The 25,726-nt window shown below is 38.2% G+C and overlaps 9 protein-coding genes across 9 annotated transcripts; 7 read left to right on the top strand and 2 right to left on the bottom strand.

Annotated features, from left to right (window-relative positions):
- Positions 1-1,161: 1,161 nt before the first annotated feature.
- Positions 1,162-3,434, top strand: GCK72_013610 (uncharacterized protein; the record flags this gene model as incomplete). The annotated part of the gene is made up of 9 exons (XM_053729910.1): positions 1,162-1,194; positions 1,546-1,683; positions 2,355-2,460; positions 2,515-2,615; positions 2,672-2,818; positions 2,864-2,973; positions 3,021-3,132; positions 3,179-3,316; positions 3,363-3,434. 9 exons carry the CDS (start codon positions 1,162-1,164, stop codon positions 3,432-3,434), a joined length of 957 nt encoding a protein of 318 aa, XP_053584682.1.
- A 465-nt stretch (positions 3,435-3,899) lies between these two features.
- On the top strand, positions 3,900-5,191 carry GCK72_013609 (uncharacterized protein; the record flags this gene model as incomplete). The annotated part of the gene is made up of 4 exons (XM_003089027.2): positions 3,900-4,228; positions 4,277-4,586; positions 4,657-4,772; positions 4,819-5,191. 4 exons carry the CDS (start codon positions 3,900-3,902, stop codon positions 5,189-5,191), a joined length of 1,128 nt encoding a protein of 375 aa, XP_003089075.1.
- A 353-nt stretch (positions 5,192-5,544) lies between these two features.
- On the top strand, positions 5,545-6,251 carry GCK72_013608 (uncharacterized protein; the record flags this gene model as incomplete). The annotated part of the gene is made up of 4 exons (XM_003089026.2): positions 5,545-5,617; positions 5,663-5,796; positions 5,915-6,081; positions 6,128-6,251. The coding sequence occupies 4 exons, from the start codon at positions 5,545-5,547 to the stop codon at positions 6,249-6,251; spliced, it is 498 nt and encodes a 165-aa protein (XP_003089074.2).
- A 112-nt stretch (positions 6,252-6,363) lies between these two features.
- GCK72_013607 (uncharacterized protein) lies at positions 6,364-7,098 on the top strand (the record flags this gene model as incomplete). The annotated part of the gene is made up of 5 exons (XM_053729909.1): positions 6,364-6,434; positions 6,485-6,568; positions 6,730-6,796; positions 6,849-6,929; positions 6,994-7,098. 5 exons carry the CDS (start codon positions 6,364-6,366, stop codon positions 7,096-7,098), a joined length of 408 nt encoding a protein of 135 aa, XP_053584681.1.
- A 3,545-nt stretch (positions 7,099-10,643) lies between these two features.
- GCK72_013606 (uncharacterized protein) lies at positions 10,644-16,338 on the top strand (the record flags this gene model as incomplete). Its single annotated transcript, XM_053729908.1, has 7 exons — positions 10,644-11,137; positions 14,891-15,013; positions 15,129-15,253; positions 15,453-15,535; positions 15,587-15,887; positions 15,935-16,101; positions 16,147-16,338. The coding sequence occupies 7 exons, from the start codon at positions 10,644-10,646 to the stop codon at positions 16,336-16,338; spliced, it is 1,485 nt and encodes a 494-aa protein (XP_053584680.1).
- Positions 16,339-16,706: 368 nt separating this feature from the next.
- Positions 16,707-18,554, bottom strand: GCK72_013604 (uncharacterized protein; the record flags this gene model as incomplete). Its single annotated transcript, XM_053729906.1, has 6 exons — positions 16,707-16,872; positions 16,919-17,328; positions 17,375-17,757; positions 17,878-18,000; positions 18,376-18,436; positions 18,486-18,554. 6 exons carry the CDS (start codon positions 18,552-18,554, stop codon positions 16,707-16,709), a joined length of 1,212 nt encoding a protein of 403 aa, XP_053584678.1.
- On the top strand, positions 17,363-17,761 carry GCK72_013605 (uncharacterized protein; the record flags this gene model as incomplete). The annotated part of the gene is made up of 1 exon (XM_053729907.1): positions 17,363-17,761. The coding sequence occupies one exon, from the start codon at positions 17,363-17,365 to the stop codon at positions 17,759-17,761; it is 399 nt and encodes a 132-aa protein (XP_053584679.1).
- A 2,532-nt stretch (positions 18,555-21,086) lies between the features above and the next one.
- GCK72_013603 (uncharacterized protein) lies at positions 21,087-22,957 on the top strand (the record flags this gene model as incomplete). The annotated part of the gene is made up of 6 exons (XM_003103485.2): positions 21,087-21,158; positions 21,212-21,272; positions 21,648-21,770; positions 21,904-22,286; positions 22,335-22,744; positions 22,792-22,957. The coding sequence occupies 6 exons, from the start codon at positions 21,087-21,089 to the stop codon at positions 22,955-22,957; spliced, it is 1,215 nt and encodes a 404-aa protein (XP_003103533.2).
- Positions 22,958-23,329: 372 nt separating this feature from the next.
- GCK72_013602 (uncharacterized protein) lies at positions 23,330-25,417 on the bottom strand (the record flags this gene model as incomplete). Its single annotated transcript, XM_003103423.2, has 8 exons — positions 23,330-23,934; positions 24,008-24,158; positions 24,223-24,337; positions 24,385-24,502; positions 24,552-24,775; positions 24,819-24,925; positions 25,000-25,110; positions 25,286-25,417. 8 exons carry the CDS (start codon positions 25,415-25,417, stop codon positions 23,330-23,332), a joined length of 1,563 nt encoding a protein of 520 aa, XP_003103471.2.
- Between the last annotated feature and the right edge of the window lie 309 nt (positions 25,418-25,726).

Below are 25,726 nucleotides of genomic sequence, written 5' to 3'. Positions count from 1 at the left end.
TCAGATCATTCATAGCATGTGCTATTGGGCTCCCAATAAACTTGTTTACTCTACTATCATGTGTTTCTTTACTGATTTATTACTTGAAATTTCCTTTACAAATGTTCTAAAAGTTATATAAACTAAACTTCAACCTTTGTAATCATGTGACTACATAATTTATTTAGTGAAAAGCTGAAGTTTTATTACTGTAGTGATGCTGTTTTTCGAGAAGAAAAAGAAGTTGCACTCGGTTGAAAATGAATTCTAGAAATTTATTACTTACTTTGTCATCTGCAACCTTTTGATCGGTTTGAACTACACCTACAGCTTGATTTCGACTTTGGGTTCACTTCTAGATAGCAAAAATGAATCCGTAAGTTCTTTTCATATTTAATTTTTTCAAGCTTCTGAAAAAATCAAAAACAATATTTGTTTTGAGCAGTTCCACTATTTTTTTTCTGAAAAAGTTCCCATCAAGTTCACCAAAAAGTTCTCCAGAAGATTCTTGATTTGCAGAGACACTTCTGATTTCGGAAAAACTGAAAAAACGAACACAACAAGTTATCAAATGCCTCTTGTTGTTTACTACGTTCTTTTTGTGATTATTACACCTATTTATTTCCTGATTTTGGTTTGTATTTTGAAGCTGAGAAGACATGTTGTGATGTTCAAGTCCACTTTTTATACCATTCTAGTTCAACATGTGAGATTTTAATTCTCTTTCAAAAAAATAGTCAATTAATACTCTCGTGATTCAGGCCATATCTGATATATCGGCCTTGCTATTCTACGCATTTCAAAAAGTTTCTTACGTCTTGATTCCAAACTTTTTATATAACTATCAGAGATATCGGTTTGCAGCAGGTATGCAAGCCTGTATTTATAAAAGTAAAACATCGATTTTTAGTATTTTATGACGGAATATATTGGTCCTTTGTTTTCCGAACGAATGGAATTGCATTTATGACAGTCCATAGGTGTTTGATTATTGTCAAACCAGCTCACAAAATTACTCGGGTTTGGGAGAATATCCATTTTTACGACAACCCTTATTTCTAATTTCAGATGTTCCAAAAATTTGAACCATGGAAAATATGGGTTGTATTCTGGATTCCTTCTCTAATTCTCAGTGCAATATGCTTTTCCGATCTTGAAATTGGTTTTGACTCTCCTGAAAAAATGTTGCTAGCAATGGATCCATCAATTATTAGTGTTAGTTAGAGAGCAGGCTAACGGAATGAATGAGAAGTTTTCAGATCTACACAAGAGTTATATTTCTATATCTATTGGTTGTCTGTGTAGTTTGTGTCACTCTCTATGGTCTCATCATAAAGTCAATCAGAACGAGTAGCCATTCCGTGACCAAGTGAGTGGGAATCTGTTAAAGTGTCCGTATAAAAGTTTCAGGTCATTCCGACGAGAAATTCGTCTAGCACTTCAAGTTTCGTTGTCATTTGCTGCTCAAGTTGTTCTTCTTATTTATCTATTCTTTTCCTATATTTTTGCAGAAATGGATAATGTTGGATTCGTACATCTTCACTAGAGAAACTGCTTGAATTTCAGACTGCACAAATAGTGAATCTCCGGAGATTCTTTCCTCTGGCCTATGGAACTCTTTCATTCATCGGACCGTTTACAATTCTCATTTTCAATAAAGATGTATCTAAAGAAATGAAACTGATAGTATTTGGCAAGAAATTGGTGAGTTTTGAACAGTTAAATTGAGTATATATTCAAACTATAGGATGTCCAAGTTGATTCTTCTGTAGTTTCAACTCAGAAACCGAAGAATGTGTTGGTGACGTCACGTGTTTGAAGGTGAGTTACTGGATCCGAGGTTGCCCTCCAAGTTCCCGATTTTCTCAGTCTCTCTGATTGAAACACTCAAAAAATCAAAAGTTTAGAATTCAGAACCTGAATGCTTAAAATTTCAAGAAGAAATTGAGTTTTTTATTAGCTCAAAATGATTTATTAGTGTGAGAAATTCACATTTTTCTCTTCTTTTCAGTCTACATATGTCTGGAATTCAGCTGGTCTACTTTTAGTTTTCAAAAATATTTAGTTTGAATATTTCATTCGACGAAACTGTTCAGATTTTCCCCTCTTTGAAACATTATAGTTAGGAAATATGGCTTTGTGAGTTTCTGGAGAATATGGAAATTGTAATCAAACGAGTTTCAGATACTCTTGGTGGCAGCTCTTTGCATATGCTATTCTGTTTGTGATCATAACGCCAGTGTCCATTTTTATTTTTGTTTTTATATTGAAAATGAGAGAACGAAATACATTGTTCAAATCTGCTTTCTATACAATATTGATTCAGCATGTGAGGATTACCGAAAATTAGACCGGAACTCATAATTCATTTTCAGAATATTGCTGATTTCATTTCTTTGGCGTTTTATACAATATCCAGAGTAGCCTTCGTTCTGACTCCTCATATAATTTTCAATCATCCGGAGTTCGGATATGCAGCAAGTACCAGAATTTATCTTGAACGGAAAGCCCAAACGAACTAAACTGAACTTTCAGTATACTATAATGGTCTCTACTGGTGCATCGTTTTTCGAGTGAACGGAATCCTTTTCATGACAATTCATCGATTTTTAATTATTGTTAAGCCACTTTGCAAAGTTACATGGGTCACACGAACAGTACGAACTAATTAATGAAGTTAAATTATTTTCAGTACATCCAGCAAGCGAAACCGTGGACGATTTGGATAATGTACTGGATTCCATCTGTCGTTTTTAGTGCCGTATGTTTTCCAGACACTGAAATCAGCTTCGATTATCCAGAGAATATGGCGTTGGTTATGGATTCAGCTATCATTAGTGTAAAATTAACAAACCAAAGCTGTTGAAAGAATTAATCATTTCAGAAAGCGACCAGAATTTCGTTCATTTATTTGTTATTCTCTTGCTCAGCTTGTGTCATCTCATATGGACTCATGATTAAATTTATTCGAGATAAAAGTCATTCGATGTCCAAGTGAAAATCCTGGACGTTTTGTTCAGAAATGGTTTCCAATATTTCAGGTCTTTACGCAGAGAAATTCGTTTGGCTTTTCAAGTTTTCTTATCTTTTGCTGCTCAAGTCATATTACTCATCTATCTTTCTTGCTTAAATGTTTTTGCGGTTATGGATAATGTGCGTTTCAATATATCCTATCATGAATATTACTATTAATTTTTAGAAAGAAGGAATAGTGAAAACTAGGAAATACTATCCTCTTGTTTACGGAATCCTATCTTTCATTGGACCATTCACAATTCTCATTTTCAATAATGACGTGTCTCGAAGAATACAGCTGATAATTCTAAGAAATCGTATGGTATGTTTGAATCTTTAAATTGTATTTGAAACATAGAGATTTTCAGGTTAGGAGAGTTGAATCATTGACTACATCTACATCAAGAAAATTAACAGATTTCCCAACGACAAGATTTTGACCCCTTCGATGTATAAGTGTTTATCTGAAATTTTGAATTATTCAAAGAGGAATACAAACTACTTATGGTAGAACTTTCCAAATTTTTGTGAGAATAAAGTTACTTGACTTTACTAAAATGTTGCGACTTGGTTTCGTTTTACACCAATAATCACAGAGAATTTGTAGAATCAGATTTACTCTGAAATTAATCGGGTTGAATCTATTTCATCATTAGGGAAGAATAGTGTATCTTCTCTCCCTTTTCCTTTTTCATAGTTCCGTAATTCAAAAAGTCGAAATATAACGTGAAGAATAATCCAATAACACTTATTCAATAAAAAACCGAGGCCAATTGATAAATAAATGAACGGGAATAAATTCAGTTTGCATTCACTTTGTTAGTTTTTGCCGAATACAAAAAGGTGAGCAAAATCTTCATGCAACGTTTCTTATTTTTCAACTGTCGTTCCAGTAACTCATAAAAATGGGAGACTTGATCCAATTGAATGTCGGTCAAAAAGTGAAAAAATGGAAAATCGACAAGAAGCTTGGAGAAGGCGCATTTGGAGCCGTCTACAAATGTTCGAATCCAAAAGGAGACTTGTTCGCTTTGAAAGTTGAGGGGAAAGATGAGAAGATTCAGTTGTTGAAGATGGAAGTTTATGTGTTGAATGAGTTGAAAAAGGCGGGTGGACGTCATTTCTGTAACATTGAAGACAAGGGACAAGTGGACAATTTCAATTATGTTGTCATGACATTTGTCGGATTGTCGTTGGCTGATTTGAGAGCAAATGCACCGACTAAGAAGTTTTCGTGAGTGAACTTCTTAGTCTGAATATTCCATTTTGAACTTCTTTTCAGGATGGGAACCGCCATTTCCGTAGGCCGCCAATCTCTTGAAGCTCTCGAAGATATGCATAACATTGGTTATCTTCATCGTGACGTCAAACCTGGAAACTACACAATTGGTCGGGCTGAAGTGAATGAGCTCCGCAAAGTTTATGTTCTCGATTTCGGAATGGCTCGTAAGTTTGCTCACGAGGATGGAACTATCAAGAAGCCACGGAATGTAGCTGGATTCCGAGGAACTGTGAAGTATGCTCCAGTCAGTTGTCATGCTGGAAGAGAACTTTGTAGACAGGATGATTGTGAAACTTGGATTTATATGCTGGTGAGTTTGATTGAGATTTTATGTTTCATCCTAGACGGTGTTGAATTGTTGTCGAGAGCAACAATTTTAGGTCGAAATCACGAAAGGATCTCTTCCATGGCGTAACATGACTGAAATTGGACAAGTCGGACAAGAGAAACGAGCTATTCGAACTGACCCGATCGTTAAGAAGAAAATGTTTGGAGGGTTGGTTTCAGTTGTGTTGGCTCATTATTTCTAGACTTGGTTTCAGATGTCCCCGTGAATATCTTGAAATCCTTGAAACCATTGACAAGGGAAAATTCTTCGATGAACCGAACTACGAAAGAATGTATTATTTGTTGAGAGAGGCGATGAAGAATACGGGATCAACTGAGTATCCATACGACTGGGAAGAATATTTGAATAAGAAAATGAAAGAAGAGCAAGAAAAGAAAAAGAATGGAGTTTTGGAGCAAACTCAGAAGGTTATTAAGAAGAAGGAAGTTGAGTTGGAAGCTGGAAAATCATTGAAAGAAGTCAAGGAACCAAAGGAGAAGAAGGAAGAGAAAAAGGAAGAAGAGAAGCCGAAAGAAGAGAAGAAAGTGGAGAGATATGAAGATGATAAGAAAGAGGAATTGTATTGAGAAAGGCGAAGAATTATTGAAGAATTTTAGTTCGAATCGAACTTTTTCTTGTCGTATTTGAGTTCCAATAAAATTGAGTTTTCATCTAGAATATCAAGGAAAAACTGTTTCTCAATAGACTCATTTCAAAATAATGGAACATTCATTAAAATATGAAATTACCATGAAATCTTGATAATCTTCAAATAATATCCGGAACACAAGAATGACAGTTTTATTAGTTTGTTTTGAACACCGTTTCTCTCTTCCATAAGATGATGATGTCGTTAACCCGAAAGTCGGAAGGAAAGCGAAAAGTGACCATATAAAAGGAGACGAGAAGAGAAGGTTTATACTTGTCATCAGTGATCATTATGATCCGTTCTCTTATTATTCTAGTATTATTCTACACATCTGTAGTTTCTGGATTGGAGAGCAAACATTGGCGTTAGAATAGTATATGTGAAGCTAAGTGATGAGTTTGATTTTCAGAATGGCGTCTGATCACATGTAAAGCTGGAGATTCTCCGGTCCAGAAGAAAGATGCATCTTCTTGCAAAGTGTCACTGTTGGAGACTGAAAACGACCCAAATCCGAGACCAGCTCCGTTCGATCCATGTTTTGAGGTAAGGGTATTTTCAATTAGGTCTGCCGAAAAGTTTTTGAGCATTATCAGAAAAAAGCTAGTGTCAAAAAGATCACAACCATCTGGCCTATTTCCCAATTAATACATATTTGTCATAGGAGGAAAACGATGGAAAACCGAGAAACTACTGTAACATTGTCTGTCCGGGAGCCGACACAGCTTATTTGATCAAAAGAATTCCTCAAAATCATCGTAGTTGCTTCGGACATTTCACTTACAAGATTGAGAAGAGATCTCCGAATTTCTTCATTTGGAGAGATGCAAAGTGAGTAAATAAAGTAGTTTCAGAGAATGAAATGAGGAAGTTTCAGATGTCGTTCCTCCAGTGTCGAGTTCCTTATCAGATGCGAGTTTCTGTCTCCAAGAAGTACATTCAGATCAGATGAAGATATCTTTGAGGAAGCGAATCGAATTGCGACTGATTTGAGACAATAAATATCTTTCGACGTGAACTTTAATTTTGCCTAAACTTTCTGAACATCGAACCGCCTAACAGTTTCTCGATTGTTTTTTCCGTTTCCAAATCTTTTGAATTTTTCGGATAATAATGAATAAACTGCTGATCTGTGCTGTTTTTGTGTCATTCACATCCTACTGTCATTCTGCTATTCTCGATGAGTGAGTCCAGTTTCAGAAACTTCTATTTCAGAAAAATCGAGTATTTCTAGACTCTTCGATATCAATGACGTGGAGAATAAAGCTTGTAAAGATGGATGTGAGACGGAGAATGTGAGAAAATCGTCTGTCAGAAGGTAAGAGAATATCTGAACAGTTTATTAAAGAACAAATGAGAAGTGAATGAGATTTCCTTTTGTAATAATGACACAATTTTTGTTGTTTCAAATAATTAATTAATTCACTTCAACCTCAACTCAATGGTGTTTCGTCAAAATAAACTAAACTCAATTTCCAGCACTTATGACAAACTATACAAATGTTACGATTCCGAATGCTCAAAACTATTCGAATTGTGTATCAAGGTATTGCTTCTGAAAAGTGGATAGATAAAATATATGTAATAATTATATTTAGTATCGAACATGTCAGGACAACTGTGTACCCGAAATGGCAGTTCTCCCTTACAAACAAGCGAAAGAGTTGGCGGAGAGAGTTGTGAGTTTATATTTAAAACACTCCGTTTCCCCAGTTTTTCGAAGATTTTGCTCTATTTTTGCAGCGTCCACCAATCAACCCGTGCATGGATCTAGTGTCTGCATGTAACTACGAAACAATGGACAGTTATGAGATCCTTCGAACTGAAAATCCATTTCTTTACATCTGAATTAATATTCTTCATCACATTAGTTTCCCTTTCTCCATTTTATTAACTCACACTTTCAACATTGAAATTCTCTCTGTTGAAAAATTATGTAAGAGGGTGGCATGTCTCTGGTTTCAACTCGGTCGGTAGGTCGAATACTGATAATAGGTTTGGTGCATCTGAAAGAACATGGTCAATCCTATCAACTTGAGAAGTTTGAGAAAAACTGCACACGAATTCACTGAGATCCATGTCCTCTACAGAATGATTTGGGAATGAACAACTTAAATATTGGTCCAACTGATCGAAAAAAGGCTGTAACTCGGTCGGTGGGTCGAATATTGGAAATCCGTTAGAAGCATCTAAAAGAGCGTGGTTTGTTCTATAAATGTGTGAAGTTTGAGCAAAACTACTCACAAATTATCGGACTGAAAATCCATTTCTTTACATCTGAAATAAATTAATATTCTTCATAACATTAGTTTCCCTTTCCACATATTATAAATTCACACTTTCAACATTGAAATTCTCTCCGTTGAAAAATTACGTAAGAGGTGACATGTCTCTGCAGATAACATCTCTTGCTTGGAACATTGTCAGGTTGTTTCACCTCTTTTCCTTTTCAGATTAAAATCTGACGCCCCTAAATGCTTTTTCCTTCTCTCAATTATTGTCAACACCAAAGCTTTTCAACAGTTCCAAAGACTGGAACTTCTTCCTGGAAAAAAGTCATAAGCACTTGAAAGTGGCGACACAAAAGTGGTGTTTTTGTTGTTCGTTGACCACATAAAGCACTCTAAAATCTGTATATGAGAAGGGGAGTTATTGGTAATGTATTAAGATTGGAACATGATGAAAGTGATAGGAGAAAATTAAGTTATAGATAAAACTGTTTTTATGATTACAATTTTAAAGTGTAGTGTATCATTGTTATTTCAAGTTTCAAACAGTTGTAGAATGACCAGTTCTTCTGCCGTGTTTTTAAGAAGTTTCCGTCATTTTAAAACTGAAAGATTTTTAAAAACATGCGTCATCTGAATTCTGAGAAAAAAAGAAGATCCAAGTCCCAGCTTTAATTTTGTCAAGTAATCATGCTTCAAGAATCCAAACAAGTCATGAACAACCTATCAGAAGTCACCAGTTAACCTTAATTTCCTCAATTTCCTCTCCACGAAACTAGTCGTAATAAAACCAACTGATAACCATAAACGTCTCTTTTCCCTTTTTCTTTATAGGCTCATCATTTCGTCGTTTGACTTCATGTCTCCAGATGATTGAATTCTGATTCACTCACCAGATTCTTCATCATTATTGTTTTTTCCCGAATTCAAGTTTATTTAATTCAAAACGAATGTGGAAAAGAAGAAGGAGAAGAATAATCATAGGAAGCGTGTAATCCCATCTTTACGCAATTCCGAAATAACCGTTTCATGCAATTCCAGCATGTTTCTTATTATTCTTTCTCTATTCATTTTATTGTCTGTTTCTTTTTTGGAATTGCCTCCCAGAAAGTACACCCATCAATCACTTTGTTACGCTTTCACGAACGTAATCGAATTGGAAAAGGGAGGGATGATTACGAAGAGAGAAATATATCAGTTGTTTCGTATCAAGAGAAGATATTCACATAAATTACGCAAGGTTCTACAAAAGAAATATATCGGTTCGGATTAGGCGAAAAAATTGGAGAAACTTGCTAGAAGAATGTGAGAGGAAACGGTTTTTGATGATGGGGTTTGGAATCTGGAAATCTGGAATGGTGGATAAATTCGGAGAGTCTGATTGAGAGCAAGACTTGAGGAAGGAATATTATGAAAGGAGTTTTGAAAGGCTCTTATACTATGGAAATCGCTACGGGAGAGGATCTAAACCAATTGAACCGGGAAACTTCAAATTGTGATATAGAAAGTTGAAGAGTAAAATTGAAGCATTTCTGGTACTATTCAATTTGTGCAAACTATTGGAGGTCCAACTTTTGGGTATTTAGATTAGGTCATTGAAGAAGGCAAAGGTTGAGCTGTAGTGAACGTAAAACACGTGATTTTTGATATCCAAATGACTGGAAATTGGAAGAATGTTATGATACTAACAAAACTCAAAAGGATTCTATTTGAAAGTTTATGGAACCATAAGTCTTGGTCTTGGAAGGCCTCAACAAATTAAGATTCACATAACGTGTAATGGTTTTCAGGTTCAGCTACGGCAAATGTTTCAGTTATGGAATGAGACTTGGTTCTGCATCTGGCTCGTCAAAACAGAATGATACTCAAAGAGCATTGAACTCCATCCATTCACGTGTGGAAAAGAAACAATTCATTCCGAAATTTCAGATTTCTGTCTCACCTTCAGCATTAAATGTGGAACTTTGAAGAACTGAAATCCTCCAATGCTACCGTGTTCATCGTTGCGGCTCTTCATTACTCTAGACCAATAGCTTGTCCCAATTACCCTATTCCACCCAGCAGCTTCACCTCCCAATTGAGCTCTTTTTTCCCGAAATGACAGTCTACGTACACGATGTCTTCCAGCTGGTCAACACCTGTTCTCTCTCCCTTTTCACCCATATTCGACCCCCGCACCTCTTCTATTCATTCGCCTCTCTCTTTCTACCGGTAACATACGTATTCCATCGCATTCATTTTCTACCACCACCATACCTTCAACATCAAGAGGAAGAAGGGTTTCTGCTTATTCCATCCTGCCTGTGCGGAATAAATGGGCGGAGTCTCCGCCATGCGGGGGGCGCGCGCGCGTAACGAAGAAGAGGTAAATGACTGTGCGGAGTGAGAGAGAGGAAGCCCCGTGTCAAAATAGTGTTGATTTTCGAGAGATTCGAGATACTTTTGCCTCTGGACCGATCGGAGGAGAAATGACGCAGGAAGGCGACGACGAAGGAGGGCCGCCCTGACGACGAGAGAGAAAAAGAAAAGACCCCCTTCACCATTCATACCTCCCTTCTTCCCTCCCACAAATCGCCTTCTTTTTCTTTATACCATTTCTTTTTTTTCTTTTGTTATTTGATGATCAAAGAGAATTCTGAATCCTGACGGACACATTCATCAAGTTGACCTTTTCGTTTTTTGTTCGTCTCAGAACTTTTTGGAGTTATGAACACCCAACTTAGGATCTTCTGTCCACTCCTTATTTCTTCACCATCTCAACTTGAGTTTTTCATAGTGGAATGCTCTCATTTCCTGGTTAACTAAAAGTGCTCATGTGAAATCCTAGATAAGATTTCATACCGTAGACTCAAAGTCTAGTTTCCAAAAGTTTCTAAAACACAAAAAATGTTAAGAACTCGTTGATCTTATTGTGGAAATTCAATATTGTTACTTTAGACGGTTAATGAAAACTCCAACTCGTCCTTTTGAAGTTTTCTGTTTCTGATATTCCTTAAAGCGAATTTTTCAAATGAGTTTGTATTACGATTTCACATGCATCTTTTCACGAGGTTTTTAGTAGTGTTTTTTCATTAACAACATTGAATCAGTTTTGCTAATAATTGTATTAATCCGATACTTTATAACTTTAAAATCTTTTTTTATATCCCAAAAATTCTGTTTCAGATGGGAAACCGAAGCTCGTCGCACTACCCGCCTCCTCCGCATTGGATGCATCAGAGGACATCATATTCAACGACCACATCCCCCTATCCAGAATCGAAACAAAGACCAATTGCTCCCGGAGCATTCGCTGAACCATACATGCTACACAATCCACACCATCCACAATCGAAAGCACAAATGAGACGGTCAATGATTTCTTTAAATGCAGATTCTGGATATATGGGCGGCCCGGATTCAGAGAGGTTAGGACAGATGAGAGGGTCAAGAATGTCATTGAATCAAGTGGATTTCGAGCCAGCAATGATGCCCCCTCCTAGAATTCTGATTCCACATGATGCGAAGACGTTGAAAAAGTTGGAGAAAATGGAGAAGAAGCATCAGAAGTTGATGAAGAAGTTGGGAGCAAGAGGAATTCCTATTCAGATGCCAGTTCCACCACCTCTGCCAATGCATCCAATGTATTCGAGAGCAATGAGTTTTGATGATTTACACAGGTTAGTTGTTTTTACTGCTGGGATAAGTTTTGATTGGTAAGAGCAAAATTCATTTTTTACGTTCCATCACTTTTCCCAAAAATTTCACTGTACCATTCCTCCTTAATGTGGAAAAGTTCTCACCTAATTAGAATAATTGAGATGCCATCATTGTTCTAGACGTTCAGTTTCTTTTTTCGTCTTCAACTTGACCTTCTCCTCCTCTTTTTATTCTTCTTCATACCCACATAATAGGATTATTATACCTCCTCCTCCCGTTGTCTACCTCAAACTTTTTTCCAGCCTTGAGGAGAAGATGAATGTCTTCCTGTTGAGGGGAAAAGAGGGAACTTTTTCTCCTACTTCCAGTTTTGCAGGAAACGAAAAAAGAAGTTTTCTTCTTTTCTAGCTGTGTGGTTGTTATGAAACATACACCACAACATTCACTGGAAAAGAAACAAAAAGAAGAGAAAACTTGTTATCCCATATACCTTTCCTTCATCACTTTCCATTTCTCTAGTTATTACACCATCAAAAATGATTCGATGTTCTTTAAACAGACATTCGTTTTCTCTTTTTCTGATTAATGACATAATCATTCGGAATCGGGTAATTGTATCATATAACGAACCTTATCGCTTCTTCTTCTCACCTATTTGTTTGTAATGTCTCTGTATACGGAAAAGGTGAAATCAGATGACAGGTGGCTCACTCACACCAAATATTAAACGACGCACACACGTCAAGGTTGGAGACATTCGAAGACAAGGAAGGTCAATTTTTGAAAGAAAACGGGAGACAAGTTTCCATTGTCAGGAAGAAAGAGAGACCGTAATTAAAATGAGGTTGATGTATATGGATGTGTTTTTATTTTTTATTTTTGGAATTCATTTCATCGGACAGGAAATGGTGTTTCGAATTCAAATTTAGTAGAAGAGAGACATAAGGGAAATCGGGCGGGGGTTCTAGAAAGTTTGAAATTGTTTTATATTCTGACTATCACTGAGGATGATGGTTTAGAAGATCAGATGTAGAAACGTCCAGAGCCTAATCCAGTTTCCAGAGCTCAATTTTTTCAACTTCAGATCTATATTTGCATTGCCAAGATTTCATATTTCCGAACACTTCTCTATGATAACCATGACCTTTTGATCTAGAATCATCTCCACTTCTCCTTCCACTTAAAACCGATACATTAGTATTGCTACTTTCCATCAAAAACCCGAACACATTTGCACCTATTTGACCACATTTGACCTCCTCCTCCTCCTCCTCTCTTCCGATCTCCGTTCATTCGAAACAAGAATTGTTTCGGTCAACAAATACAACACGTAAATGTAAATGGTGGTAGAAGGTGTCAAAGCAAGTGTTTGCTCTCGAAGACGGACTCTCATTACTGTTTTGTATGTGTCAGAAGTACCCTTTACCGCCACCATTTAGGTGAAGAGAAAAGACGATTCTGAGATGTTGCGAAGAATGGAAAAAGGTTCAAGAGGGGGTCCTCCTAGGTTAGATCGGATTCTAGATTTCTAGACATGTTTTGTAGCTGAAGGAAACCATCGATTACTGTTTTGTTTGGTTACACTTGATTATCACTTTTTTTAAACAGGAGATCAGTTTTCTGCTAATCTACTCCGGAGATTCCATCCGTAATCTTTGTCCTTGACTCATTCCTATTTGCCCCTCACTTTTTCCTTCCTTCCGGGTGTCTACTCTTCACACAAATTATATGAGATTATCACACACCAAGTGATAATCACCATTATCCTCATTGACTGATAATGAAGAAATGGCCACTCTTGCGCGGCGTGATCAAACAAGCTTCTGCAGCTCCGCGAGCATGACCACTCATTTCGTTTCTGTCTCGCCATCTCTTTCACTTCACACACCGGTCTTTTGAGTGGGCTTGTTTTCATTCATTTTCATCATTTTGATGCGCACCTCTGCCATCAAAAAGTTGGGGGAAAATTGAGGTTTTGGATGGGAGACGGAGGGGAGGGAGCAATTATAAGTTGTCAGATTGGGATGACTGAATATTGGGTGAGGGAGTGAGGGATTACTGGTTATATGAAGGAAGAGATCGAGCTTCGAGGATTCTGGGGTTATTTGATTATTCAAGAGATTCTGATTGAAAACAATATAGTGAACTTGTTGTGGATATGCTGCCAAAAGTTCCAATAGAAAAAGAAGGATTAGAAGTTAAAATTCGTAAAAGTTGACCTGGTTTCAGTTGACTGCTTCGATGAGTTCTCAAAATCTTTAAAGGAGAGATTTATTGAATTCAAAACCTCCATGACTGTAATTGTATCCTGATTGAATATCTGTGGAAGAGATGCTTTAGCAGCTGTTAATTTGACAACCAACTTTTCATGAAACTGAGAAACAGTATTATTCATATTCAAATTCCTGCATTTTCCATATGTTCTGTATGGTCATTTCCTTTGATCCTTCTAATTAATCGGGACGATACCTATTCATCATGAACCGAGATTAACATAATCCCTCAATTACCTTCAGAAGAAGGTTTACAATTGAAGGAGAGGTCATTAACGGACGGTGTCCTTTATAAAAATGGGGGATTACTTTTTCTTGGATAGGATATTGGGGAGTGATGAATTGAGCACTTCTGATTCCAACTGTGCAATTCTCGCTGTTTCATGCTGAACATTTTGTTGAGTCTTGAAATTAACAAAGTCAATCATACAGCATTAAGCTCCCAATTCACTCATTTGCTCTTGATTTCCATATTACCAATTGTCACCTGCCTGCCTCTTTTTTATCCTCTTCTCATCTCAACCAATTTCTTATTCTCTCACACTAATCCGACCTTCTCCTTTAGTAAATTGCAATTATAACAAAAGTGTTCCGGGTCATGGGTCACGGACTATTAAGAAGGAGAAGACAAGGAGAATTCCCTTTTTTGGTCGGACCATCAGAGAAATGGGAATAATGAAGGGGGAACAATATGACCTTTTGCGGGTTTTTTGTGTTGAAATTAGCCGCGTAATTGGAGGTGAGAAAGGGAAAATGAATGAAAAGGAAATCGAGGGAACGGACAATGATGAAATATTTTCTGGAGAGATGGAGTTTAAAATCGGATTATTTCGGTGAGGGATTCTGGATTTTTGGAACCTTTTTAAATTACTGTAATGATTTTGTAAGTTAAACTAATTTAAAAAAGAAAACGAATGCGATTGTGAAAAAGCCATGAATAATCAAAGAATCACAGAAACATTTTAGTTCATCATATTCGAAGTTCACTGATCAATCCATTAGCATTACCATTAGCATGAGGAACTTTTTTGATCATTCCCGATTTCTTGAGGTGTTCAAGGTCTTCTTTATTCATCGTTCTCCTTTTTTCTGAACCCTAACAACGTCTTTTTCTTCTTTTTCTTTTCTCAACTTTTCGGAAATGGTCATTTTAAAATGGAAATCTCTTTGAAATCTTGCTAATCTCGCAGTGTGAATCTCTCTCTCCGGATATATTGAACGAGAAACGAACAGATGACCGAAAATGAGAGGAGAAAGACTAAAAAACTGGATGGTTGCCTTTTTGACGGCGGGAGGGGAAAAGTGAGGGTTGAAAGAGGGAGAAAATGTGATGGATTTAACATGGATTCGATTCGAATTGGGTGAGAAGAAAAAACAGAGAAACACAAGTTTTTTGGATAATGGAACAGTGAAATGAGAAAACGGATATGGGATTTTAAGTTGGGAATGCAAATATATTATTCTATCATTTTCAAATGAATCGATTCGTTTTATTTCCAGAATGCATGAAGCTCCAGAAATCGACGTTCGAATGCGTCAACGTGATTGGAGAGCTACAGAAGAACGACGAGGGTTACCGACGAGACGAGAGACGCAGAGTCAGTATGTGAAGCATAATTACTCGTAAGTTTTTCGATTGTTGTACTGAGGGAAATGGGACTAGCGTTGTCAAAAACTTCGAGCAGTGCATAATAATGTTAAGAAACAGAACATTTATCCATTTTGAAACTTATTCCAGAAGCACAAACCGTCGAACCGAACTGAACGGTTCGCTGGCTTCATCGTCCCCAATGACATCGTCAGAAGAAGGTGGACATTCTTCAGATCCATGGAATACATCAAGCATTTCTTCAGGAAAACGAGGTGAGCTATAGGATTTTAAACTCAATATTAATTCTCTAAGTTATCTGATGCTGCTCTTGGTTTACATTGATCAACTTTGAGACAATTGCGTCACAGCGTAGGATCTTCCTTTTTTAGTTAATAACTGTACATATTCTCTCTGAAAAAGAATATGATAATCATGTTATACATATTTAACATTCTAATTTTCAATTCTCAGACATTATCTCTCCACCAATGTACAGTAGCACTCCACATCATCATAATCATCAACAAATTCGTCAGGTCACTTCTCCACAACCGGTATGTTAGATATTTTCTTCATCTTGAAAATTCTGAAAACTGTCTTTCCAGCCAGTCACGAAAACGATCGAAGTAAAAGTGGAAAGAAGTGAAAAAGTGGAACAACAAGTGTCCGAACCGCCGAAGGCTCCATCAACCCAGACCACATCTTCTACTTCTTCTCGAATCCAACATCATCACCACGTCGCACCAAACTCGAATGCCACGTATGCACAGCCAATCATTCGTGGACAACCTTCATACGGATCGAGATCTTCTTCGATTGCCACGTCACAAATGAGATGTGATCAATCGGAAATCGATTTCTCATGGGTGAATGAAGAAGAGGATAAACTGAAAAGAGAATCAAAAAGTGAGAATTGTACTTCTTCTTCTCTGAAATTCGTATCTATTTTTCAGGGATAGATAGCCTTCCAGAATTCTATTTCGGAATGGATCCACCTCCAGTTGGCTCAAATGATGAGAAAGAGAACGAAGAAGAGAAGAGACGCAGACGAAAAAGTAGCGTTCTGGAAAAAACGGCTGCTTTCGAGATTGAAGCAAGACGAAATGATAGGAAAGAACCAGTGAGTTGGGCACTCTTTGATTCGGAAATCAGGAGAAAATTTCAGACATTTCTCTCTCGTTCGAGCCATCAACTTCTAACGACTTCTGAAATCCCACCAGCTGATTATTCACCACTTTCGATTCATACGAAAGAAATGGGCGGTCCCGCTGAACGAAGAATTTATCGGATTCAGAAACAGCAACAACAGCATCAATCTTCAGATGACCGTCGTTACCGTAGCAGCATCGCATTCTGAACATAAAAATTCATTTTCACAAAACACGTCATTCCCCCTTTTCATCTACTCGTGCCTCATTTCGATTCGTTTTCGCTCAATCTTTCGCAAACATTTTTCCAATAAATATTTTTATAGAACTAAAAAAACTTGCAATAAAAGCGTGGGAGAAGGTTATGAACCATTTGGGAAGCGGGGGAGGCAAATAGGATTTGCAATGTGACAGAAGATCAGGTAAATCGAGGGAGTATGTTGGAGAAATGGAATACGTTCAAGTGAAAAAACCCAGTACAATAATAGAATTTTTAGAATGTGCTTATTATAAATTGCTACAGTTGAGCCACCCAGAAATGATACAATAAAAGAAACTAAGACCGATGAAACATTGTTTAATGAGCGATTCCGTTGCCCTTGGCGAGAGGTACTCCTTGTACTTTAGCAAGAAGTTCGGCAGAAATCTTGAGGTGGCGGGGCTGCTCCCATGGGAATTGATTGTGTCCGAAATGTCCGTTTTCGGCGGTAGGCTCGTAGATGGGTCTCTTCAAGTCAAGATCTCTGAGAAAAAAAAATTAGCAACGAATCACGTTTTTTTAGTCCTCACTTGATAATCATTCCTGGTCTCAAGTCGAAATTGTCGTTGACAATGGTCAGAAGATCTGCCTCATTGAGAGCAGATGTTCCGAAGGAAAAAACCATGACGGAAAGTGGCTTGGCAACACCGATGGCGTAAGAAACTTGAACCAGACAGCGACGGCAAAGTCCAGCCTTGACGAGTGACTTAGCAACCCAGCGAGCAGCATAAGCAGCAGAACGATCGACCTTGGTTGGGTCCTTTCCAGAGAAAGCACCACCTCCGTGAGCTCCCCATCCTCCGTAAGTGTCAACGATGATCTTGCGTCCAGTGAGTCCAGCATCTCCCATCGGTCCTCCAACAATGAATGAACCACATGGGTTGAGATGATAGATGGTGTTGTCATCAATGAGATTGGCTGGGATTACAGCTTTGATAACCTGTAAAACGATATTTCTCAGAACGTTTTCCTCCATGTATTCTTACCTTCTCGATAAGTTCTTTTCTCAGGTCCTCAAGGCTGACATCTGGAGAATGTTGAGTCGAGATGACGACGGTATGGACACGAACTGGGACGCAAGCTCCACCTTCGGAAGCGTACTCGATGGTGACTTGAGTTTTAGAATCGGGCCGGGCCCATTCGAGTTCCCCGGAACGACGAAGTTCGTGAAGTTTGTAGTTCAACTTATGAGAGAGAAGGAGCGTCAATGGCATAGCTTCTTCAGTTTCATCGGTGGCGTATCCGAACATGATTCCCTGATCTCCAGCTCCAACATCGTCGTTGCTCTTGTCCAGGTGAACACCTGCGGCTATCTCCGGCGATTGTTGCTCAAGAGCGACAAGAACGTTGCAAGTTTTGTAGTCAAATCCTGAAAATACAAATAAACTACTTGTTAAAGAGAGATAGGTTGCCATAAACATTCTGTCCTCCCGATCCACGTCTTGGATTTACACATTGATGTCACAATCTCATATTAGTGTTTTATTACCTTTCGACGAATCATCGTATCCGATTTTCTTGACGACGTTACGGACGAGAACTTGATAGTCGACAACGGCTTTTGAGGTGATCTCACCGCACAACATGATCATACCCGTTTTAGTCACCGTTTCTGTAATCAAAGTAACCATAGTAACAGGTAAGAAAACATATTGTTGCGATAAGCGTCAGCCCCTTTCATCCAACACGCGCAGAGCCTGTAAATTGAGACATGAATAAGCGAAACAACGAGAATTTGCCCATGAACAAAACGAGCTCATCGACAATCTTCTCGCGATATCAATAACACAACACAAAATTCTAATTCGCAATCGCTTGCAAAGCAATCACGATATCAAACATGGTTTGTCACTGTATTCGCTGCATGTCACCAAGTCTCTGAATGTTGAATAGGTAAGCTGAAAGGGCCAATCGGTTCATGATTGAGTTAAGGAGGCTGATCCATCGTGTCGCTGTCTCTGAGTTTGGAGAAAAATTAAGTACTTACCGCAGGCGACCTTGGCATGGGGATCTTGGCTCAAGTGAGCATCGAGGACGGCATCCGAAATCTGAAAGCGAATTTATGGACGGTTGAAATTTTAAACGACCAATACTTACTTGATCGCACATCTTGTCAGGATGTCCTTCGGAGACGGACTCAGAAGTGAAGAGGAATTTATGAACCATTTTTCACTGGAGAGAAGACGATAGAAAGCTTCGACCTGGAAGAGCGCGTGTTAGCTCGAATGAATTGGAAGGAGCGAAAAGCGAAAGGGAGGAACAAGCAGAGGGCGGGGCGCCACGCGCAACAAAACGACAAAACTGCGTCTCTTCATAGCTGCACAGATCTCTCTTTCTATTGTTATGAATAAAGGTTATGTAAATTTGAAACTGATGTGGCTTGATACTAAACCGTGAGCTTTGGCCGATTCCGCAAGAAGAATACTGATCTTTTGGAACTATACGATTTCAGACTTAAAAACGCAGAAAAGTATCTACACATAAAAGGAACTAAGGAAGAAAATAGTAAATAACACTATTCTACTTAAAGCTGGAGTTCCTCCAACTTTGAGATTAAAGAAAGATGTTCAAAATAAGTCATACTGGAAAAAAACCAATTTGCAAGAGATCAGGAGGTAGATATCGAAAAAGATCTAATTCATGATATTATGAAATCGAGAAGATAAAGGAAGATAAAACATTTCAGAAAAGCAAATTCAAATGCAAAGTTTTTAATTCCGAAGAATTTGGCCTAAAATCCACGAAATTTTTCTCAGCCGTCCGCAATCACCGCGCCAACACTTGTTACGTACAATGTGCTGGATTTTACGACAGGATAATTTTCAGTTAGAGTGCCGCTGACTGCTGCTTTTCTAAAAACGTTTTCTTCCTTTTCGTTTATAGGGATCGTTTGCGTTTGAAATCATTGTCGATTTCCCAAGATTTATATCATTTGCATGCGTCATGAACAGGAAATTTTCAGGATTTTTCAAATAAAAAAGCGGGCTGGATATTATCTAGATTTGTTGTTCATTGTAGTGGAAATAGCAAAAATTGATCTGAAAAGATTACAATCGTAATTGTTCGTTGTCCGATAAAATCACTGAAATATAATTAAAACTGTTTTGGAACTAGAAATTTTGAATTGAGAAAAGGGCTGATATCAGCTGATGACAATTGAGTAGTGATACTGATGTTGTCATCATTTTTAAAAATGATCTCATTATTTGCTTTCTTTTTTTGCTGTTTGTCTTGGAGTGAGGTTGGCTCTAGACTACAAACTAAAAACCACAAAGTCAGAAAACATAATGTTTTATTCAGACAATTTTCATAAGACCTCTTTTTTCTTGAACAGCTCAAAAGTTCAAAGCACATATCTGGATATCTGCAAACGCAGTTTTCGTATTGTTTCTGTTTGTATGTGGCCATGCGTGGTATCCGTTGATCAGAAAACCATGCAACAGTGCAAAAAAGCAAATTTGCTTTTCTAACTGCTAATAAATCAACGAGCTACGATTTTTGTTTGTTATTAGAACTACTCAAATCGTTTTCAGACCAGATCAGATTTCCATTCATTACTAAATAGTTGAGGCGATTGTGTTTCGACAGAAATTTACCTCACGGAAGAATTAATTCAACTAGACGTCGAAATGTTGAAAATATCCTTCAGTTAAATATTTGCTTTTTGTCTAACTGAGCTTTTTGTCTATTCTCGATAGATCGGAAATTAAATTCTGTACTGGCATGAAAATCATGTGATGCTACAGTATGTGCATCGTTTTCAACTTCTCACAACTGCCGGATTGTTTTTATTGACGAATCTCTCAACTCCGTTTTCTGCTGTAAAAGTATTTATAGGTGATTAAAATAGTTTTCTAATTGCAATCAATTCGCCTATAGAACAATCCAGACTTTCTTATTACGTTGATATTATTATCGTTCTCAAATCATAATTCTCATGGAATATCCCCGTGACGACCTCCAAGGTCATGAGAACAAACAAACGTGGCAAATTCATCATACCACGCGATAAGATTACAGATAAGACGCCACGGAGAAGATAGCAATTTATTCATCAAGTTAGTTGTTCGTTGTCTTTTGTGTACTACGATAGGACTTGTTCGCTCGTTTAGTTTCTTTAGTAGCCGTTCGAGACTTTTTTCCGATGTTTTGAAGTTGTTCGCGCTTGCCAGATTATATCAAGAAAAATCGAGGGAATTTCTTGTGTTCATCGTTGTCTCGTTTCCACTTTTATCGAGTTTCTGATGTTCCGGACATCATTGCATCTTTGTGTCTCATTTCAGTGTTACAATTTCATTATCTAACATAAAAGGCAGATTCTCAGCTGCAGCTACCTCTATGATTTCTGTCTCCTGTTGTCGTAGAATCGAGGGCATTGGCACATGCTCGCCAGCGCTGCGCGCCAGGTGTTTGCAGTCCGATTTTTTTCGCAGTCATAGGCCTACTTTTATTTCAATTGCAATTCTAGAAAGTTTCTGATATGTTCCCTGTGCACATTAGTATTCTCTCTCGTTCAAATTATTTTTGCTGAAGAGTGTTTCCTGGAAAATTTTTCACGAGACGTAGAGTTTTGCTCGTTTAGCGCGTGGCGCCCCGCCCTTTGTTTTATTTCTCTTGCCGACTCTCTCCACCTTTCTATTTAACCTAACAAGTTCTATTTCAGAAGAAGTATCTCATTCATCTTCTCTACACCTGAACATGTCTCAGCACAAGTTCCTGTTCACTTCTGAATCCGTCTCCGAGGGACATCCGGATAAAATGTGCGATCAAGTAAGTTTTCGAACTCGCTTCTCGATAAACAGATTCTCATAGTAATTTTTCAGATATCGGATGCTGTTCTCGACGCTCACTTGGAACAAGATCCACACGCTAAGGTCGCCTGCGGTAAGTAAATCAATCTCCGAACTCAGAGCCAGCAACTCGATGAAGAAGAAGCCGCTCTTACTCTACGATGAACCGATTGGCCCTTTCAGCTATCCTGTACATCATTCAGAGACTTGGTGACATGCAGCGAATACAGTGACAAACCATGTTTGATATCGTGATTGCTTTGCAAGCGGTTGCGAGTTTGAATTTTGTGTTGTGTTATTGATATTACGGGAAGATTGCCGATGAGATCGTTTTGCTCATTGGCAACTTCTCGTTTTTTCGCTTATTCATGTCTCAATTTACAGGCTCTGCGGGTGTTGGATGAAAAGGGCTGACGCTTATCGCAACAATATGTTTTCTTACCTGTTACTATGGTTACTTTGATTACAGAAACGGTGACTAAAACGGGTATGATCATGTTGTGCGGTGAGATCACCTCAAAAGCCGTCGTCGACTATCAAGTTCTCGTCCGTAACGTCGTCAAGAAAATCGGATACGATGATTCGTCGAAAGGTAATAAGAATAAAGTTTACTTGTTTCCGGAACTACTGACTCCAGCTGACAATTGCCTGATATAAGCTCGTGGAATGATTCTTCTTACTCGTTGAACAGCACATGTTACGGTGATGATAAGTTTTTTTTATAGGATTTGATTACAAGACTTGCAACGTTCTTGTCGCTTTGGAGCAACAATCACCTGAGATTGCCGCAGGAGTTCATATCGACAAGAGTAGCGATGATGTGGGAGCTGGTGACCAAGGAATCATGTTCGGTTACGCCACCGATGAAACTGAAGAAGCGATGCCATTGACGCTCCTTCTCTCTCATAAGTTGAATCATAAGCTCCATGAGCTCCGTCGTTCCGGAGAACTCGACTGGGCACGACCGGATTCCAAGACTCAAGTCACTATCGAGTACGCTTCCGAAGGAGGAGCTTGCGTTCCTCTTCGTGTTCATACCGTCGTCATCTCGACTCAACATTCTCCAGATGTTAGCTTGGAGGAACTCAGAAAAGAACTTATCGAGAAGGTGGATTAGGTATAGCGAAAAATTTAAAACAATGTTGTGTAATTGCAGGTCATCAAAGCGGTCATCCCAGCAAATCTTATTGATGAAAGCACCATATACCATCTCAACCCATGTGGATCATTCATAGTCGGAGGACCAATGGGAGATGCTGGACTCACTGGACGTAAGATCATCGTCGACACTTACGGAGGATGGGGAGCTCACGGAGGTGGCGCTTTCTCTGGAAAGGACCCAACCAAGGTCGATCGTTCTGCTGCGTATGCTGCTCGCTGGGTTGCTAAGTCACTCGTCAAGGCTGGACTTTGCCGTCGCTGTCTGGTTCAAGTTTCTTACGCCATCGGTGTTGCCAAGCCACTTTCCGTCATGGTCTTTTCCTTCGGAACATCTGCTCTCAGCGAAGAAGATCTACTCAGTATTGTCAATGACAATTTCGATTTGAGACCAGGAATGATTATCAAGTGAGTAGTTGGTTTTGTGTAATTTATCCTTAACGAAATGTTTCCAGAAATCTTGACCTGAAAAGACCCATCTATGAGCCAACCGCTGAGAACGGGCATTTCGGACACAATGAGTTCCCATGGGAACAACCACGTCATCTTAATATTTCCGCCGAACTTCTCGCCAAAGCCCAAGGACCTGTACTTCCTGATTGTATTGGAATTGCTCACTAAGCCAAATATCATTCAGCGATCAATTTATTTTTCTTCCGACTCGTTTATTATCAGTTCAGTTTTTGGCTACACTTGTCCTGCTCCCATCTACCTTCACTTATCTCCCTCCCAACTCCCTCTTCAATATTCCTGATTCCCAAGTAGATTTCAAATCACCTCCACTACATTCTGAATGCTTTATCATAATATTGTATGCTTTTTGTCTTTTTTTAAATTTTAAATAAAATTGGTTTTTTTGAAACAATGTTTTTGAATTTGGTTGAAGTTCGAAGCAGTTTTATTAGTGTGCTCAGCTTTCTTTGGATTGTTTGATTTTTAGTTTTTTTATTTTAGTCAATATCGACAGAAAGCACCAGGTTTACATAACTAGTTCTAAATGAAATATTTGCAGAATGAAATGGCAGAAAGTAATATTACAATTGTATTTAAATTCATCGATATTCTACTGGATTTCACCGCTTCTGCATCAGAAGACGTCGCATTCGAAGATGTGGATTCAGCTGTTTTATCTCCATTTTCAGAAGTCCTGTTGACTTCTCTTGTTTTCAGTTCTCCAACTTCTTTCTCTTGATTCACTTCACTCTTTTCTTCTCCTTTTTCTTCATTTTCCTCTTCATCTGATTTCAATTCTTTTATAATTTCATTCAACTCTTCTTCTTGTTTTCTCTCTTCTTCTTCTGACATTTCTGGAAATGGAATCTCATTCGAAATCAGCTCTTTCTCTTCTGCGACTGATGTCGTCGTGGTCGTTGTTCCAGCTCCTCCAAATTCATAACTGAAGAAGGATTTCGATGGAGAATATGCTCCTTTCGGTTTCTGTGACGTGGCGGCAGATGACGACACAGAAGATTCAGATGATTGAGTGGGGATAATCGTTGGTTTTCCAGATGAAGCAGGCGTGGAATTTTTGAGTTTTTGATTCACTTGTTCATTGAGTTTGGAGGATTTGGAGCTGGGTCGAGGCGAGACTTTTGTACCTGAAAACCAAAATTTCAGTTTCATCGGAACCATGTACAAAACCGTTCTTTGATTCATAGTCTGAAAACTTACCGAATGGAGGTCTTGGATCGTTTTTCAATTTCTCTACAGTAGATTCACGAATAATTCCGACATCGAACGAGAATGAAGTAGCAGAAACACATGAAACATGCTCTGGATGAGAGGTTGAAAGCATATTGAGACGAGTCGTTGGGGGATCCGTCTGCAAATTTCAATGCAATGTTTCATCTTGATGACTAACCACACAGATTTCAAACGATACTCACGGTTCTGTCAGTTTCAACATAAATCATCACGTCTCCGTCCACCGATTGTCCATTTAAAACTGCTCCATATCCCCGTGCTGGCGTCTCAAAACTGTTCACCTCTGATTCTTTTGGTCTGAAATGAGTCATTTCAGTCTAGAATTAGAGATTTCTCACGTTTACCTGAACATCATTTCAAAAGCACACTGTTGAAAAATCAAATTATCAAATCGATTCCTTCTGTACAATTTATCCCGTTGGTTATCGAGTGATACGACGAATTCATTGGCTGATGAGTCTCCTGAATTCAAAAAGTGAATAACATTCTACAATTTCTGAGCGGAGCTCACTTGTTTGAAGTGTAACAGTTAAATTGTTCATCATGTTCATATTTCCAGTGTCTTTCAAAAGGAACTGATGAACTTTCCATTGTTTTCCGGATGAAAGTGCATCAATGAAATATATGACATCACTGTAAACCGGGTCCATAAATGAGAGATCTGGCTCGAGTTGGAATGTTTGATCCTTGGAGTAAGAGCAAGATGCATAGGGAAGAGAATTCAGAAGAGAGTATCTGGAAATGGAGATTTTATCTGGGAATTCAGAAGTTTTTGTACCGGAATAAGTGATCTCCAAACAGCATATTTAATGCAGGAATGTGTACTTCCAGTGTACATATTCGATTGGTTGCTTGCTTGAATGTAAGGAGCAATGTGTCGTGCGACTGCAAACAATTTTTGAAAAAGTTTCCAAGAATTTTGGAATTCAGAGAAGAAATTGTTCTCTCTTTAAACTCACTTTGACATGTAATTGTACCAAATTTACATAACAGAACGAATGTCTTTTATCAACTCGAATAGTGGAGAGAAGATGAAGTTGAGATGGACGGATGAAGAACATTTGACAGTCCTGGAATATTATAAATATCAAAATCTTCGGTTTCAGAAACAGCTTGAGAGCTCTGGATTTTTCGTATTCATGATAGTTTTTTTTCTTCTGATTTGGGTCATCAGGGCAGTCACAGTCATAGTTGCGAGTTGTTCGTTTTTTTTTTAGAAAAACAAGTTTTAAATCATTCTCTCACCTGTGTTATCCCATAAATGAGAGCATCTTCTGGTGCATTCTCCACTGATCGATAGTTCCTCGCATCACAATTTCCGTTCGCATCACCGAATTTCAGTAGAAAAAGGAATATAAATACCTTTAGTCTCCACATGATTACGGTGGATTTGGGTTGAGAGATGAGCTCATTGGGAAACAATTCTTGAAGATTTCTGGAGAAAAACTAACTTTTTGGTGGGAAGAAAAGAAGGAAAAGCAGAAAGAAGAGGAAGGTAATCCAGACGTTTCAATCATCTTTCAACAACAAACAAAAGTTTAAAAAGGGAAAAGAAGACGGCTTGAAAACAGAAAAATCGGGGAGAAGGGGGATTATGAAAGGAGAAAAAGGTTCAGCAGGAATGTGACACCAAAAACGATTTATGGGCGTTTTTTGAGGGTGATGGGGTGGAAGATGAAAGCAGTT

Source organism: Caenorhabditis remanei, chromosome IV (assembly GCF_010183535.1).
Source record: "Caenorhabditis remanei strain PX506 chromosome IV, whole genome shotgun sequence".
Classification (NCBI taxonomy): Eukaryota; Metazoa; Nematoda; class Chromadorea; order Rhabditida; family Rhabditidae; genus Caenorhabditis; species Caenorhabditis remanei.
The sequence above is the reverse complement of the archived record's forward strand: the minus strand, read 5'-3'. Positions and strand labels throughout refer to the sequence as shown.